Genomic DNA, 19,418 nt, shown 5'->3' on the forward strand with positions numbered 1-19,418 from the left:
TGACCTTGTGCGTGCCTGCGTGTGTAAATAAAATTAATTACAAGCGAGAGGGTGAAGGCTTCAGTGACATCACAAAGCGGAGAAACTCCCAAGGGGGAGACCTAATGGAATATTTTCCCTCAGTCTAATAATACAGTTCATATTGACTTGAGGTAATTAGTGGGATCATTAAAGCAGTTTTCCCGGCGTATTTGGCTGCCTGATCAGATTAGTGAAAATGTTCTTCAGAACAAGCCCTGTGTGGTCTGCCAGAGAGGAGGAAATAAAAAGCAACAAAGCATATTTTGGAATGATAAGCAGTGCTGGACTTTTAGTCTAGCAAAAAAATCTCTGCTTCTCTCTGGAGCCTCCAGATCTAAATGTCCTGTCTATTTTAATTCTTCTCTTCGACTTGGGTATTCCTACACGCACTCGGAACTCTTTCTTTCCCTTCCCCTTTCTCTCTCCGTCACATCAGACTGCTTTATCACAAAGAGCCAGCCCAACTCCCAACAAATCTCCTTTAAACAAGGCCATTTTAAAATTGGGAAAAGTATCTTCAGTGACTGCTTTCCTGCTAACTGACACTGTGGGGCAATCCGGGAGGGTCAAAAATCGGGGGAGGCAATGCCGCTTAAAATTCACCTGCTAGCCAAAAGATGCTTAGGTAACAGTGAACAGAGATTTACACGTTCATCCGCATTCGGATCTCCACTCGGGTGTAGCGTCGGCCCAAGTTGGGGCAAAAACCTTCTTCCAGTGGAGCAGAATGCAGAGCCCTCATCAAGAAAAGGGCCGTTTGTTTGAAAAGACTCTATTGAGCATGCTCTACCTTGCCACTGGAGTGTGCCAAGCGCTGTCACAGATGGCAGGCTCTGACAGTTCCCATCCGTAGCGCCGATACTCGACAGTTCAGCACAAGATCAGTGACATTCTGTCTCATTAGAACCACGCTAATTATCACAGCTAGTTTCAGGGGAAACCATGTGTTGCAATGGTCAATTTGAAGGAGTCTGTGCATCAACAAACTGGTAATAAGGATCAGACACCTTATTATATGACAGCATGCTGCCTATGATCTGATTTACGGAATCAGAGGCACTGAGGCGGCCGAGGAGGCTGGCAGTTTATGAAACAGTGTTTAAACCCGATTCCTGAAGCACACTGGTTGAAAAGGGAACTGTTAAAAAAAAATACACAAAGGCAACTGGAGTTGTTGAATCAAGGGATCAAAGGAGAATAGATTCTCTATTAACGCACAATGGGCGTAGATTAAGACTTAGAAAAAAAAGACCACTTCAAAAATTTAACAATGTGGCGACCCCCAAAGAGGATGGAACTTCTTTTTCTACAAGGTATTTCAGGATAAGTTACAGAATGGCTGTATTTCTACTAATCTCTAAAATATATATGTTTATTTTTACATGAGTTCTCTATGACATTGTTGTGTTTTGTCATGCAAAAGAATTGCATGTGTAAAAGCTTAACAACTACACTTCTAAAAATGAATAATCTTAAAGGTTACTTTTTAAGATACCGAAGGTATTCTGGCAGAGCAGAAAAAAAAATCCATGTTAGATTCATATTACCAACCTAAGTTCTTCCCTCCTTCTCTTAGCACCTTTTCATTGATGTGAAATTTTAATGGTGCAATTTCTGGAAGAAACTGGAAGAGCTATTCTTCTATTGTCATTTTGCATAAATGCATTTTCATAGTTCATTCATTTCACAGGGCCTTTATTTTCATTTCTCATATGAGGAAAAAAGAAGATAAAGCTAAAATAAAACCTACCTTTACTACCCAAAACATAAAAGACAACTGTTGAGATTTCTGAGGAAATGCTTTTTCTTTCAACTTGGTAGTTTGTGAAAGGATTGAAGCAGTGTGACGGTTATGTGTTAAGTGTGAGCAAACTGCATGCTTTTAAGAGTTAAACTCCACTGGTTTGCTCTCTTCCTGGCTCGTGTTTTGTGGGTACCTGAACCTGTCCTGAAGAACTCATCTTTACGTGTCAAAACCGATCATACAGTACAAGAGCTTCCAGAAAGAGCATCTTCCCCAGAGACTTTTAAGCCACACTTTTCAACTTATACTAACTTTTAGGACAAAAGGTGGCCTCAACTAAAATAGATTCTATAAATACGTATCTGGTATACTTCTGCTTTAGAATGTGTGTGCTGAACTACTTTAAAGTGACCCACTCTTGTGGTAACCTTTCTTGGACTTCCTCATATGAGGATCCTCTTTAAAGAACTGGCCCAGTATCTGCAAACTGATACCTTTCAAATAGTGTCAAAATTTTCTAGGGGCACCTGGGTGGCTCAGTCCGTTAAATGTCCGACTTCAGCACAGGTCATGATCTTGCAGTTCAAGCCCTACATCCGGCCCTGTGCTGACAGCTCAGAGCCTGGAACCTGCTTCGGATTCTGTGTCTTTGTCTCTCGCTGCCCCTTCCCCACTCACACTCTGTCTCTCTCAAAGTAAATAAATATTAAAAAAATAATAAAATTTTCTTGTGACATTTTCTAAAGATAGAGAAAATAGGCTTAATGAGTCATGGCTACATTTGTAACAGGTAACTTATTAAATGGGTCAATGGGGAAAATGTATTTATGTGATTTTAGTTAATTAATTTTAAATTTAAGGGAAAAGGGGAATTATTTATTTATTTATTCATTCATTCTGAGTGCATATGCAGAGGGGGAGGGGGGGAGGGGGGGGAGAGAGAGAGAGAATATTGTAAGCAGGCTCCACACCCAGCACGGAGGCCAGTGTGGGGGTCAATCTCACAACCCTGAGATCATGACCTGAGCCGTGATCAAGCGCTGGATGCTTAACTGACTGAGTCACCCAGGCGCCCCAAAAGTGAACATTTTAAATGATTTGAAAGTGGCAGTAAGACAACTGAAAATCTTTCCAAGTTGTTGAAAATAGAATAACATCAAGTGTCTAGAAGGAAAAATACCCCTTTTCGTGATTTTCTAGCCAAAAATATATTAAGCAAGTGTTCTACTTAATTCTGGGTTTCCTCGATCAAATCCTAGATTGATAAAACCTAGCTTTATAAAACATATGCTTGGCTTCATAATGTAGACAGGCTGATATTCAGATCTACTAATTTAACTAGCTCTTAAAACACTGTGGAACATACCACTGTGTGCCCTTTTAAGCTGTTAGAGAATGTCACTATTTGTGTATTTAAATCCATTGATTTCAATAGTCCGGATTAGCAACCAACTAGAACTATAATAGGTCTGCATTTTAGAAAACTCAATCCAATATGGATTCCCAGGATTGAGACAGAAGAGATTTTTAGGTGGTTGTCGACACAGGACACCTTAAGCAGGAGACAGATGGAACTCGGCATCCGTCTCATTCCAGAACGCAGCACGGGGGCCTCCCGCATGGGTGTTAATGTGCACATGGGTGCGGTGCTCAAGTGGCTCTCCTCGGGGTGGTCTTGCCTCTCTCCTCGCTCTCCCCTCTAAGTGCCTCTCTGACCCTTCCGCTGCCAGGGAAATTGAAGCTGTGTCTCTGAGGATCACCTCTACACAGTAAAAAATTTTTAAAAATTGAAAAAAAAATAACACAGAAAGCACTAGAGGGAGGGTGTGCAAAGAGGCAGTTCTCTCCTCAGGCCCTGGCTGAAGATAACTTGATTTGCCCAAGAGAAGGGGCTGTGAGGACAATATGTAAAGTTCATCCCACAGACTCCCAGAAAAGGATGTGGAACCAGAAATAACAAACTGAGACTCTCAAATCTGCAGGGGCCTCCTCTGTGTCTTAAATAAGAGGCTACACAGGTGAAATCGTGTTGCAGCAAAGTCTGTTGCATGAACATTCCAAAAGAATGAATCAGCACAGAGCTTCAAAGTAGAGTTTCCCTGAAGTGTAATTTAATTCTGACAAAATAAAGGATGCCTTCACGAACGTGCTGGAATACAGTTTGCAATCATGGATCTGTGATTTTTTTTTCCCCTTGGATTTTGTCACTTTGCATTCCTATTCCCGGCAATGAAAATTGCATTTTTTGGTCCCATTTCTAGCCCCACTGATCTGTGATATGTCATCGTACTTGTATCTAAGACATTCCAATCATTATCTAAGGATGTCAAACCCAAAGGCCACAAAGATGCACTAAAGCTCCCTTCTTTCTCCCCCGCCTTTTCTCCCCTCACTAAAGGCTCTGAATCTCAAGCGACAAACGCATCAGAAGTGAATAGAAGAAAGCAAAAGGCTTTAAATCTTTTGGTCTCTTCCACTGGCTGCGCTATCTTTGCAGAGGCAAAGATCCACTTTTCTGTTCTGTTTTGTGTTTAGTATTAAAACCATACGTATCAACTAGCTGAAGCAGTTGCAGGCAAAGAGTCCTGTAAGTCTACGGGACTGGTGGGCGGAGAGCGCCAAAGATTACATTCAGTCATGTTCAGTCAGACCGAATTTTCGTCATCCCGTTGCTTTACCTAAAAGAAATACTCTGTTCAATAAAGCACTGGAGAGAAATCATTTTCTAAACACAAGTGGCGATGCCGCGCCACTCTGTAAAAGCCCTGCGCTCCTATATGACTGCGTCTGCGAGCCCCACCTCTGCAGGCACGAAACTCAATGTAACAATTCGATGTACACGGCAAGGCCTATGGTGCTGCTAATGTCCCCTTGCTGGACATACACCTTCAGTCTCAGAGCCCTCAGGGGGTTTGCTGTGGAATAAAATTAGATTCCAACATCTGCCACCATTAAGGAGAAAATTCCATTTCCATCTCCCATATGAAAACACTATAACCAATGAACAGTAACTGAACCTTGATACTGTAATGGTTATTACCCAAATCAACTATTTTTTTTAACAGTAAAATTAGCGAATTCTGCTCTCATAATTATTTGAATGTTATCAGACTAAATGTTTGATAAAATTCCAATATGATTCACTTGGAAAAACTGCTGCTTATTTGAATACCCAGAATATAAAGTGTATTCATTTGGAGCTATTCACATTATGTTTAAAGCACATCATCTTTCTAAAGTTTGCATTCACCTGCTTTCCTACCCAAGCACAGAGAGGAGCCTGCCTTCGGTTTTCACTTGCGTATTTTATTCAGACATTTCTATTAGAGTTCAAAACAATCTCATTTCTATTACTCATCGAAGAGAAGAGATAATAGAATACGTGGGAAATGGTGGAATCCACAGACTTGGTTTCTTTTACTGAAAATACTTTGTGCATTAGTCAGTACATAGCACAACTGTGATGTGTCTGGTTTCAGAACATTCTGGGACCACAGAAACTTTAAAATAATTACACTTCCTGCCATCCAGGATGTCTATCTAAAGCTCTACCTTTTAGTCTAAAATGGAAAGTATTTGAGATACATACGTAGGTAATAAAGAAGACACTCTGTGCAGAGGTCTGAGCCTCTTGCTCAGCACATTGTAAGATACTATCCATTTGCGCAGAGTACTGTATAATTTAAAAGCTCTTCTGCATCTACCGTAGCATGTGACCTTCTCCCATGTTAAAAGAATCTTGGCTCAAAAAGGTTAAATAATTCCTCAATATTATAACCCCAGTGATACAGGCAGGACTGTGGCCTACTCTGGAGTCCCCCCACATATGTCTCCCCCTAGCACAATGGGAGATGAAAAAGCCTGGATTCCAAGGACCCTATGCAGTAAGAACCCGCATTCCGTGAAAATGTCAGTGAAGAAAGGAAAGTTACCACCCACCATTCCCTTGATCAAATGAGTCCAACACCCCTAATTCCTTTTTCTCGGAGCAGGGTTATCACTTCAGGACCAAGGCTTCCTAGAACCCCAAGGCAATTCTAAAATAGGAGGCCAGATGCAGAGAATTGAGAAATTGGGAGGGCCTCTACTATTCATTAGTCCATTGACTCCCATGTATAAAATGAGGCAAACAAGCCCGGCTCAGAAAGTTACTCTAAGAATTAAATGTGGGTCATACGTAACGCATGGTGGGGTCTAAGTACAAAGACAGTGCTGGAAGGTAAGCTAGCCCAGAGAACCAGATGCAGACAGAGCAAAACAGATGGATATAAGGCAATCCCTCTCTTTCCTCTTTCCGCACGCTTCCTTCTCAGGGACCCCTGCCTCACTCCAACACGCCTTGGCACATACACCCAAGAAGTAAATCACTCGTTTAGAGGTTAAAAATTTTGGGGCGCCTGAGTGGCTCAGTTGGTTGAGCATCTGATTTCGACTCAGGTCATGATCTCATGGTTTGTGGGTTCGAGCCCTGCATCGGGCTCTGAGCTGACAGCTCATAGCCTGGAGCCTGCTTCAGATTCTGTGTCTCCCTCTCTCTCTGACCCTCCCCTGCTCGCGCTGTCTCTGTCTCTCAAAAAACAAAATTGTTTTTTGACCACAAGAGGGTCAATCTGTTTTGAAGATTTTTGGGGAGGGGGGAGGTTATCTGCTTGTTTTCCTGTTTCCTTCACAAAAAGCATGGCAGAACAGAACTTAGTGACTCCTACCCTTCAGTCACACTTCTCCTCTAAGTGATATATAAGTTTTCTGGACCGCTTATTTTTAAATAACCGCCGATCTTTCTACATATTTTCATGAGTGTAGTGCTCATGTAGACAACTACAACACTCCTCCGTTGGGAAGCTACAGGACAGTAGGCATTAGGAATAACTATCCAAGCGGATGAAAGCTAGCGCCACGCTGGACCCCACAGCCAACAACTGGCTCCCTGGATTCTCTCTTCCTTAGTAATGAGGGGATCACTAAGGCGTTCTGGGAAACTCACCGTCCTGGCAGAGGCCTAGGAGATGCCAATCGACATTTGCTGAAAGACTTATGTGGAGTTTTGTAGGACAGGGGTGCCGAGAGCAAGGATGTTAAAAAAAACTCGCCAGAACATCGCTCACATGACATTACCAACCAATTGCTGCCACTGTCTAAATAGTTCCCAAATCCGTAACTCAACCCAGGTGGGCAGATTTGGGGGTATCATTTAAAAGAAAGAAAGAAAGAATGAATGAAGGTAATAAAGGGGCTCCCAACTGTAAGGAGTTATGCATTTCAGAAGGAAATGGGGAGGGAGGAAATGTCATTGACTTCAAGGACAGATGACAAGCAAGGAAATGACAGTTATGAAAAACTTTTAATATTTAATTTTGTTTGTTTTAAGGCTGACCCTCCTATTACAATAATACACACCTAGTTTCTGTGTTTTATCTATTTTTGAGAGTTGCAAGAAAGGGGCCCTGTGGGGATATAGTCTTTTGCTCTTGATAATTTAATTGGACAGGTCAGAAAAGATGTAGGATCAGAAAGAAAGGCAAGATAATCTACATCTGAATACAAGACCCTCATCCTAATTAGACTAAATAGCCCAAACAAGAATGTGCAGGGTGGGTGGGTGAGGGGCAAAGGGAGAAACAGGACATTTCTCCTTAATGCATAGTCTTGGCATGTAAATGAAGACATCTGAAGAAGCACACAGGTTTGAAGCGGCTCTAACATTCTATCATAATTAGAAACATTTCAAGAGCCCTGTAATTTCCAATCAAAATTACAGTAATTTCCGATATACAAGCCATGATTCATGACAGAATTTTACATTCCATGAGAGATTACGGTGGCCTGATGTATGACACGCTGAGTACAGCACTAACATAAACAATTCAGTTTAATGTTTAAACAGCACTTGATGTTTAGAATCTCACAATAAAAGAAACATATTATTGTAGAAATTATCACTTTGACAGTGGTTGAAGGGTAGGCAGGCATGTGGCCTATAAAGCTATAATTTTTACAGTCCACAGCTTGAGCTTAATCATTTTTATATAACATTTCCAAGATATCCCTTAAGTATTTCATCCAGTCTATAACTTAAATAAGAACAACCTTTTCTAAAGCGAAACTCCTAACAAGTACCATTATTAATGAATGCTGATACAGAAAAATTTTAGGGAGAGCTAAAAAAAAAAAAAAAAAAGTATGGTATAGTAAATACAGTGTAGTGTAAATAATCTCAGAATTGTATATTTTTATCAGAAGTTGACAGCAGCAAGGAAGGCCGTTTTACAAAGGAGAGTTCACTAATGATAGAGAAAGTGGGTCTGTGTAAAATTTCAAGTTGTTAAAATCTCACCTGAGCCCTCCACTGCCCCTAAATCCTCACCTTGATCTTGTTACCACATATTTTGTAAAGGAGAAGACAGTTTAGTATTCTTTTGGTCCTTTAAAAAGTATTTGTGGCTTTGAACAAGGGTTTATAAGTAATGATAAGTTTGTTCCTATGGATGACCTTGCTTTTGATGGGCATAAATTACCAATATATGAAAATTATACCGAAAGAGGGCTGTATTTATCTTGTTTAGTGGGGACTTGTAAATTTTCTAATTCACTTCTATTCACTTATAATTTATCAGATTTGGACGGTTTTTCTAGTTGTAATTCAATCTGTACGTCTTATATATCATGTATCTCTGGAAAAATGAGGGTCGTTAATGTGCAAAGTTTTGTGTGGTGGGCGAGCTGGTTGGTTTTAGTGAGTGCACCTAATAGATGTAGATGGCCGAGTTGGAACAGAAGAACCTATTATGTTTGCAGTATTTTAGGATGGAAATCAAGGTCATCTAAGTAATAATGAAGCAATAGTAATTCAGGTTATTTGCACCAGTACAATAGACCACATTGAGAAACTGCCTATACATTACAATACCCTTCTGAAAACTATTAACTGACCCAGAGAGCGGCCGAGAAATCCTTGGTCTGGAGAGGAGGTGGTGGAGGAAACAGAACCACATATCTACTGCCTGAATCTGAACAACACCTTTGTTGTTCTGTCAATAATCCTGGACACTGTGACCTCTCCGGGGATTCAGGGTCACTACTGAAAACAGACACCCCTCTGCATGAAATTTTCACAGGCATCGGGGACCAACATTGCCAGTGCCTAACAGAGGCCCTTACCTGGCTTTTGGTTGCTGCAACCTTTGCAAACAGTGCTTGGGACACTTTAGCGCGCTTCATTTCCTGCTGAATCTCATCATAAATGGAAGCATTAATGTTCATGGTATTGTTCTCTGGTTTCCCATTCCTCTCAGTGGCAATCGTGGCTGTTTTCACCTACAAAACATTTTGAACATGACTGACATTTTTCATCGGCCAAATTGTTTTGAAGCTTTTCAGGCTCGGCATCCAAACTGGACATTGTTGCGCCTTTTACGATCAAGGTGATCAACAGTGCAGTCATTCGACATTAGTTATTACCCCGAGATCAGATTGCTTAAGTTAAGAAAGTCACATTGTCACAGGTGATTGCATCGGTAATAAGACAGCAATTGCCAGCTGACAAACAGGAATTAGAGCATCATAAAGTAAGTTTTCTGGAAAACAGAATAGTTTTCAAAGACTTGAAAACCCTAAACTAATTGTTTCCCAATTGCTGTCCATTGCAATTCTAATAAAGGAAATTCACAACTCAAACCATACTGCCCAGTGCTGTAGCTTCACTGGGTGCCCGGTGCCTAACAGACAATTGCATCACTAATAGCTATTACATACTATGGCCTTTTTAATTTTAGACTCACTCTTTTTTTTTAATGCCTGTTCCTCTTATGGTTCATTTTTAAAATCTTCCATAACAAAGCCATTTGCGAGGCTGCATATTTAAATCTTCTATCCATCCATGAAGCAGGTAGAGTGCCTTGCTTAATTATCATAAAGGCTGGTTGCATTTTACACGTGTATGTCCAAGCTGTTCTGTGTAATTATTTCATCTTCTCCTGGAACCCCTGCACGTAACTGTTTCCTTTCGACTTGTGGATCCAGACAATAGAAGATGTTTCACAATATTTAACAGAATGGAACCACAGGTTACACAAATTATATAATGGGTGACTTTATAAATATATTCAAAAGGAATAATCTTGAGTGAAAAATTAGTATCAATGCCTTTGGTAGTAACAATAAGGAGGGATCAGCAGAAAAATGATGCAAAATTTGGGGGTAAAAATAAAATCTCAACCTCAGAATTTATTGATAACTATTATTAATGTTTAAAACTCCACATTTGGGTTTTATTATGCAGTGATGCGAATCAGCCTGGAAGACTTTACATATGACCTATGTCATTGCTTTTTCACTAGGAAATTGGTGTAAATGTAAATGAAAAGTCACCACAGATATAGGAACCTGCTTCTCCCAGCAAAATGACTCGCTAATGGCTGCATTTCTTAGGATCCTTTCCAGAACCCAGGTTTCTGTTCTCATCTTGGACAATTTGTCATACATACAATGAGCAACAGAAAGTGAAATCCATTTCAGAATGATTTTTTTTTGTTTGTTTTTGTTTTGGTCATGAAATGATACACCCTTTAGACATGCTGTAAATCTTTCAGCTGTATTTCACTCTCCCCCCTAATAATTGGTACCGATAAATGGGCAGAGGGTGCCCTAAGCAATTCAATCCTCTGCCCTTAAGAGTGTAAATAGGAGTCTTTACAACATGCCTTCTAATAACTTCTAGCCAGTTAGCAAAATAACGCCCTTCACTTGCTTAACGTGAAGAGGAAGTTAGTTTCTTCTTCCACTTGGGACACTACCCTTCTAGGCACTGAAAGGATAATGCTGTGAAATGGGTGGACCGCAGGCCCATGTGGGGACACAAAGAGGAAGGCAGGGCAAGTGACCGACTGGTTGGACTTCATTTGCCACTACTAACCTATCAACGGGAGATGGGAATGGCAAGGGTGTAGGCTGGATTTCCAGAAGCCCCTCTAGCCCTGTGGCTCCAGGCACCAAGGGCACTCCCGGAGGTCCACTACTAACGACTGGAGGCCACTAAGAGCATACACAGGGCTTTGAAGCCATAATCTGCTAAATACCACTTCAGGAGCCAGAAGAGTTAAAGCATTACCATAAATTGCCTACAAAGTTGCTTTGGTGAGATTCGCAACTTTGCTCTGGGGTGGTCTTGCTTTGAGGCAGGAGGATAGATCTGATCACCCCATGGGGGTCTCTTTTAATACCTATTTTTCTCACTGCTTAAATGAAAGAGAAAAGAAAAGCCATTTCAATCGCTTTGAAAATTGAATGTTATGGAAAGGGGGCCTGAAGTCCTGCACATTGGAAGAAAGTTCCTTGGTAGCAATCTGATTAGCAAGAGTTAAGAAAGCAGGCTTTGGACACTTGTTTCAGTATGTTTTAAAAATAACTCATTCTTTTGTAAAAACTGTGTTTAAGGATGTATCTTTGAGGTGGGCTATAATCATTTGTTTCAAACCTGTGATTTGGTTTCTAAAAATTTCTTCTGTTTAATTTTTTTAATAAAGAAATTTCAACTTGAACCAAAAAGCAAACATTTCGAATCATAAAAAAAAAAATCAAATAACTGTTTCCTGTAGGCATCACAATCAAAAGTAGAAAAGGCATACATACAAAACATTTACAATTGAAAAAAAATAAGAGCAACAATTTTTAAAAATATAAAGAAATCCTGTCTCACTCATTTAAAAAATATTTAGAAAAGCTCTTCTCGATCATCTTGTTGGCTCAGATACATATCTTATCATAGATAAGCTATTGGAATTCTGGAATAACATTTTTTCCTAAGTACAAGCCATTGCTTAAGGGGAACTGACTTGGACAGCTTTTTAAAAATACGAAAGCTGAATTTTTCCCCAGGTAAAAATGGAAACAAAAATCTTTTATACCTCACTCTACTAAGTACTATTTTAGCTTAGTACAAAAAAAAAATCTTCGTTAATCCTGGTTTAGCTTTTAATATTATATCACACATTAAAATTCATAAAGTAGTTCATTCCAGGCAAAACAAACTACTCTTCAGCTCTTCTCTGCAAATAGCACAGGAGGTAAAATAAATGCAGTTGCTTCCCAAATAGCTTTTATCAAGGTAGGGCGTGCCACACCATCATTACGGCGGCGCCAGGAAGTAGTTTAGAATCGGAGCTTCTACCCTCCCAAGTGAAGACAGGGTGCAGCCCTGGGGTCTGCTTTATATTTCACTAAGAATCTGTGCAGGAGAAGGCAAATTTTCCACGAAAATTCTGTTTTGTTTCTCCATGGATTGCTGAATGCATCAAATCATGCTAGCAAACGAACTCTAAATACTAAATACATGCTACGCATCCCATACATACTACCCAAAATGAACTCGACTGTGGTCCTGATTGGTGTATGTACAATTCGTTGATGGAGGACAGACTGCCTGCAAGCACCTAGTGCACACACGTGCGCGCACACCCAGTTAAAGCTGGTCGTAGCTTTAACAGTAATTACGGTAATAACAAAGGCTGGCGGTTATTAGTGGTTTCTAAGGTGCTAGGCATCCTGTTCAGGTACAGTAGCTCTAACCTGCACGACAGGCCTGAGTAAGTACTGTTATTGCCCCAGTTTAACATTGAAAAAACTCTCCTACAACAAAGGAGTGATTTATTCATTAGGCAACATGAGATCTAAACTCAAGTCTGTCTAATGCTAACGCTTATTTTAGAAACCACTGTATTATACTGAGGTCATGATGTTATACAAGAGTTCTTCATTTGGAAAAATTCTTACTTTTTAAAGACATGCTGGACCTGCTTTTTTGGTGCCCGTTTGCTAAGTCTAGCTCATTAATGTCTAATTTTTAGCTAATGGTTTTTTCTGCTTTAGTTATTACCTCGAGTAATACAACCTGAATTTATTTGTCAAGGCATGTAAACTATAGATGTTTTCATGGAACTGTTATAGAAGGAATGTGTTATTTTGAAGTATTCTTAGCAGTGACAGTAAATGGTCTCTGTTCTTAAATCTTTATATATTAACACTGTCTTGAATATCAAGGTCCTGTATTTTTATACTACTTTTTTTTCTCTTCTTTTTAGGAACAATATTAATTATTTTCCAAATCCAGACATTAAAAAGTCCTCTAGTTATTTTAGAAGATGACTGTCAATGGGAAGCATTTTATGAGCACATAAGCTCTTGAAATCATGCTGGCCACACGATTCAAAACAAAACTTCTATCAAATGTTAAGTGTCTGCCCATGACTAAATCTATGTTTCATTACGTTATAGAAGACTTTGTTGTAGAGAGACGGAACAGTGTGGCCGCTATGCAGATTATATACTGCTAATATGAACTTATTACATTTTCTAATGCCCTGTTACAAAATATCCCATCTTCCTTCAGGAGAAACTAAAGAATTCCATGAAGAGATGTAAAAATATAAAGCAAAAATAATTTTGTAGTTCAAGTAGAAGTTATAACTTGGTAATCACAGGCTTTCAAACAGTCCTTATGGAAACAGCAATTGGTAACTCTAAAAGCCACACATACTAAAACACACAAATAAAATCAGAATAAACACACACCTAAACAGAAATCATCAACTTAAAACTGGCCTGTTCTCTGGAACAGACAAGTCCCAGAAAACAATCACTAATTCTTATTAATCAAATTCCTCTTAAAAACTCATTTGTTAAATTTGCTAACCATAATCAGAAAAGAAACCTTTAAGACCAGGGCACTGTGGAGGGTTTGGGTTCCCCCAGACACGTTCATACGAACAGAGTTTGGGAAAGTCTACTCTCTCCACCATTTCAGAAATGCCTAACTGTCTGAAGTCTTCACAAGTGGATCATTTGTGAAACATGTAACACACTGTATCAGGAGAATGTTCTCATATGTGTTCCTCTTCCTAACCTAAAAATAAAACTTCCCATCCTCTATGACAAACAGAAAACGTCCCCACGTTTCATTTTCCCCTTTCTAGACTGTTTGTGTTTTGAGGAGGTGGCCTGAGGCATGGAGAAAGAGCAAGAGACTTAATAGGGTCGCGAAAATTGACAAATGGTTTGGTTTTTTCCTCTTCCTCCTACCAAAAGGTTGGTATGAGAATTCAATGAACTGATGTACATGAAGGTGTTAGAGAATTGTGAACCATTACCAAGTACAAGATATCTTATTTATCTAATTGGAAAACATAAGTTATGAAAATAGGCTTTCAGCAAGCAGGTTGGGCCCAGAGCCCACTGCCGCCGACAGAGGACAAAACCCCTAGCACGGCTGCCCCTTCTGAGGCACAAGGGACAGACTTATACCAGAGGCATCTCACCTAGACAGCAGCCAGCCAAGAGCTTGGTGATATCAGAGGTTGGCCTCGGTCTTCCCAGGGAAGTATTCCTTGCAATAAAAGTTGGGGCCTGACTAAACCCAGGGAAGTTCCCTTCTTAAAGATAATTTAGAACCTGAGTCACTCAACAGTTTAGGTCCTCAGCCTGGTATGACCCTGGAAGAACATCTCAATCATCTTCTGTATGGGGGCACCAGGGTGGCTTAGTCGGTGAAGTGTCCAGCCTTGGCTCAGGTCATGATCTCACAGTTCATGAGTTCAAGCCCTGTGTCAGGCTCTGGACTGACAGCTCAGAGCCTGGAGCTTGCTTCAGATTCTGTATCTCTCTCTCTTTCTACCCCTCCCCTATTTCCATTCTCTCTCTCTCTCTCTCTCTCAAAAACAAAACAAAACAAACATCAATCACCTTCTGTATGACCTCGACTCTAAAGGGAACGAGCTGGAGGAGAATCCAGGCCTAAAGGTGGTCTAGATCTCCTCTGAGCCTTAGGAGACCTCTGCCTTAGAAAAACCCGTGCTTTAGAAAGAAATCAGGGTTCGGCTCCAACCCAAGCCAAAGGCTGGCCTCAAAACATGTTTTGAATCTCTCAGTGTAGGGGGAAATAAAATGTGGTGATAAACTCCTCTTTGTCAAAACTATAAAATTAAAAAAGACAAAATTCTGCAGCCTGTTTCTGGACCCGTGATTTTGTGTGTTCCCCCCTTTCATTTTAATCACCTTTAATAAACATATTAAAACCTGAAGTATGGTGTATTGGTTCCATTTCAGCTGTTGCAAAACTATACTGATTTCTCTGCTGGAGAACACATTTTTCCAATCTTAAGTATTCATTTTACATTGATAATTCTTTTAATACAGTAAAGATTTCTTAAAATTAAATTCATAAAGTCATTGTTAAAGGGTAAATGGTGGTCAAAGTGGTTATGAGCTCTGTTAACATAATATTAAGTAATGCAAAGGGATTCTCAGTGAGGCAAGTTAAGATACTTGAAGATGTATATTACAGCAGTGAGATAAAATTATACACACATCTGATAATCAGTTCATAATTTGGTTAGATGGCTAGGAATTCTGCGTTAACAGACACTTTTTTCCTTTGAAAGAGTTTAACTAAGACTCTGTGGTAACTACATACTTTACGTGTTCATTGTTGGCCATGGGCTTGGTCTCAACCCCTCTTGAGAACAAAGAAAGCTAAGAGTGGCTCAACCGGTTAATCAATAATGCAGGCCAAAATAAATTATATTTTCTATCCCAACTTACCAGCAGACATAGTCTTTAGATGCGTATATGGGAAAGCTACCCAAGAGTATCTTAATAGTACGTGAAATGAAATACCACTTTAAAATGAACATAAATGTGGCTAAAGAAAAAACCTGATGAATAATCAGGATAGCAGAATCACACTTAGAAAAACAAAAGCATTAAAATCATAGAAAAATTAGAAAACAAAAACTGTCTTAAGGAACTACTATGTCAAGTATTTAGATAGACTAAAAAAAAGAAAAAAGAAACAGCTTAATGCTGAAGTTCATACTGATCTTAAGTAAGCAATTCTTTTGTTAGTATTGCAGATTAAGTGATAAGTAAAATAACTCTTTGCCCAGAGGCCTTCTGTGATGATTACAGAAGCAAAGTTAACTAACGATGGCATGTGTATTAACTCTAAACACCACAAGTAAGTGTTAAACAAAGTCCAAAGTACATTGTTTTTGTTTAATCACTCTTTAAAAGCCATATATATGTGTATAAAAATATACACATATAAAGAATTCTGCATTTTTTCTTAAAAAGAATACATATATATATACATGTATATGTGTATATGTATTTTTAAGAAAAAAGAATGCAGATTTCTTTATATGTATATATGTACACAGATATATATATATATATATATTAATTCTGCATTCTTTTTTCTTAAAAAATATTTTAAGGAAGGCTTTTCAGATCAAACTCAGTTACTGTGGGAGTAGGCAGGTAGATAAGCATACATGTAGGTAAGTACCACTATTCTCTGCTAGAGACAGGACTTTCTTATTCACAATCACAGCAATGACTTCTTACACTCTGTGCCTACAGACATCAAGACAAAATTGGTTTTTATTACATAAAATGGAGAAAACGAACTTTGGATTTTCCACAAAAGATTCATTTCAGAACATTACAACGTACAGCTTAAGAGCCTCAACAAGTGGCTGAACATTATGTCTATTCCTTACTGATCTGTGGCAATTTCATTTTTAGGGTTCTATATTTCCATACCTGGCAAGGTGTGAACTCTTTTTTTATTACTATTGATGAAAAGAAATTAATATCAAAATGCAATTTCATGACCTTATATGAATATTTTAAATTTATGTTCCATATTCAGTTTTTATCCAGCTTTAACTCTTATCTTAAAAATAAGGGTTGTGCATGCCATAAATTAAATGTGTAAAAAAATATACTTGCCTGTTGGTTTTAAGTCTAATGCACTATCAAACTTTTATCTAGTAGGTTGTACTGCAGATCAGCTTCTTGAATTTTCATAATACTTACCAGGTTATCTTTAAAACTCTATTTAAAAAATATAAATATAGATACATGTACCCAACGTTACCTGCATGATCACTTTTGTTTTTTCTGTAAGTGCAAAAATTTAGAAAACTAGAAAATGCACCCATTTCTGGGAATATGAATGGAATTCCTTATCAGCACCATTTAAAGCTGCCTTCAAGGATTGTATTAAACTTAATTATGAAAGATTACAAATGAGATGATGTGTAATTGGTACCAGCTGCAGTTCGTATTGGAAAGCATAAATACAAATGGAATTATTTATTTATTTTTATTTATTCACTATTCAAGTGGCAGTTCTAAAACTCATAGGGATAAAATGGACTATTACTTTTTTCCTACTGAGCTTAAAATATTTCTTTACTTCATCATAGTAGTAGAGACAAATATCCTGTTTAAAGACCACTTTTCACCCCCCAAGAACCCCCAAAAGCAAGCAACACAAAGCAATTTTCTTTCCTCTAATTAGTAGCTTATTGTTTTTATATCAGAATCACTGATTTGGGACCAAAGTCTCCTCAAGCAACTCTATGAATTATTATTTTTAGAAAAATTGGTATCTATTCATCCATCTTTTCAATTTCTAGTTGAGATTCTCCCTCAGACACTGGAGAAAGAGGAGGGGGGGGGCAAAGAGCACAGGAGACGTCACCTGGGGAGGACGGCTGGGCGGTGTGCTTATCAGGGGGGCCGGACCCATAGCCGAGGCAGCATTCAAGCTCCTTTCCCTCTCATCCTGGTAAATTCGATCTCTTTCAGCTTCTGGTAACTGCAAGAAATTCTGCATAGCCCGAAGGTTTACCAGCAAAGACTGAGATGCAGTCTTGGGGTCCTCTTCCTTTCGGAGGATTTCTGAAAGCAAGCCCTGCAGGGAATGAAACGCACAGGGTGAGCCTGCTCTCTGCCCAGCCAGGGATGACCCTTCCCTCTCCTTCTCCACTCGGCTTAGAAAATGAACAGTCAGAAGCATCAATTCTACATAGAAATGTATTAGTTACATTTGAAGTGGTAGAGCGGAGAGCGCCTCAATTGTGTTCTTAATTTTATTAAGCATCTGCTTTACGTGTAACACTAACTGAAACTGCCTAATTGGTCTCCTTCCTTTGAGTAGCTTAACTTGCCATGAAATCTTTCACAGAGACGATTGAGCGAAGTTAAGAATAAATGAAATGCTCATGATACAACAGCACTGAACTGTATAGTTCTCAAGCGGACCAGACAAAGGCAGTGGAAGGCTGACAGCCCAATATATGAAGATACAAAGCCACTTCTAGAGACGTAGAACTTTCAAAGAGAATGCCAGAAGATGAACGGTTAAAAAAAGAATATTACTAAAGCAATATCTAGGATTTATGCTATGTTTTCATAGGCAATACTTTAAGTTTTCTCTTAATTTTCAAATTAAGAGTCAATGATGAGTGATTCTTTGTATTTACCATTTAAGGAAACTATACAGACTCCCCTGAAAAATTCTAAATATTATCATGCTCTGGGTAACAGGTTGAGATTCAGAACTTCAGAAACCATTGTTTAAGTTTGAAACACATAACCCCATATTTACATTGCAAAAATTCATCACAACATGCCCAGGAAAAGAGTACGATCAAATTCTGTAGTTACGGAATTTCTTAAGGAATAGAAGTCTTTATTGGTAATAGGAAACATTTACAAACCATTAGTAAATAATTTAAGGTGTCCCTCTCCCCAAATGCTAGAGCATGAATTATCAACCAATTTTTAAAAATTATTTTTAAAAGAAGCTTTTCAACAATGAATGGGTTTCCACATTTTTGTTTAAGGAATTATATGAAATAGAAGGATTACAAACATTTTCTGTCCACTTGATAAGGACTGAGCAGCCTTTAATCTCTTCTCTCTTGTGCATGAAATAATGCCTGAAATACCAGGACACGTTTGCCTTCTACATTTAGCCACAGTATCAGTTTACGACAGTATAGCTCCAAATAAAATGCTGTCAAGATCTCCATATAATTTGTAAATTTCACTTTCCACTCATCCTGCAGAAATGGTGAAAGAGTACATTCGGGCACGGGGAGGCAAATTGTCATATCGAACAACTGAGCCCAAAGATGATAACATTTGGGTGTTTTCATGGTTCCCTAAAGTGCAAATCTAATTTTGTTGTTCCTAATTCCCCGTGATTAATAGGCTGCTATTAAAGAGAACCTCCAATAGGCTCAGGGAGCTTAAAACTAAATTTTATTTTATTTTTTTTATTTTCTAGTAAGACTAAGTTTATTCAATATCCTAGTAAAAGTTTTGATTATAAGTATCCAACAGTATAAAAAGTACAAAACAGATTTGTAGATTTCTAATATATTAATACAAAGTGCATGACTACATACAGTACATCCTACAGGCAAAGAGGTGGAAGGGGAAAAAGAAGGCTGTGGTTGAGGTCTAGTAATAAATAAATAAATAAATACAGAAGTAGAGATGATCCATATTATAGTATATTCTACCACCAATACTGTAGCCAAAATGTACAAAAAAAAAAAAAACCCAACCATTTCAAAACACCAGGAGGATGACAATGGCTGGGACTCTTGTAATCTGCCTCAGAGGCTACAGGCGAGCCAGACTGAATTTTAGTCTCTCACTTGGTCTCTGCATCTGACACCCAGAAAGTGGACCCGAACTTGCAGTTTTACCATAAGAAATGTGACTGAAGAATGAAGGGTGCATGTCCTTTCATTCATAATACTGACAAGTAACGCTGCAACTGTGTTTATACAAGAATAAAACA

The 19,418-nt window shown here is 38.8% G+C and overlaps 1 protein-coding gene across 1 annotated transcript in view; it reads right to left on the reverse strand.

The window, feature by feature from the left end:
- The window catches only part of SATB1 (SATB homeobox 1), a 77,256-nt gene that overhangs the window by 24,358 nt on the left and 33,480 nt on the right, over positions 1-19,418 (reverse strand). The window contains exons 7-8 of the mRNA XM_029938769.1: positions 17,304-17,516; positions 8,924-9,079 (exon numbers count right to left, since the gene is read on the reverse strand). Of these exons, the coding sequence (XP_029794629.1) occupies positions 8,924-9,079; positions 17,304-17,516 (369 nt within the window). The remainder of the gene's footprint in view (positions 1-8,923; positions 9,080-17,303; positions 17,517-19,418) is intronic.

The sequence above is a fragment of the Suricata suricatta genome, chromosome 5 (genome assembly GCF_006229205.1).
Source record: "Suricata suricatta isolate VVHF042 chromosome 5, meerkat_22Aug2017_6uvM2_HiC, whole genome shotgun sequence".
In the NCBI taxonomy this organism is placed as follows: Eukaryota; Metazoa; Chordata; class Mammalia; order Carnivora; family Herpestidae; genus Suricata; species Suricata suricatta.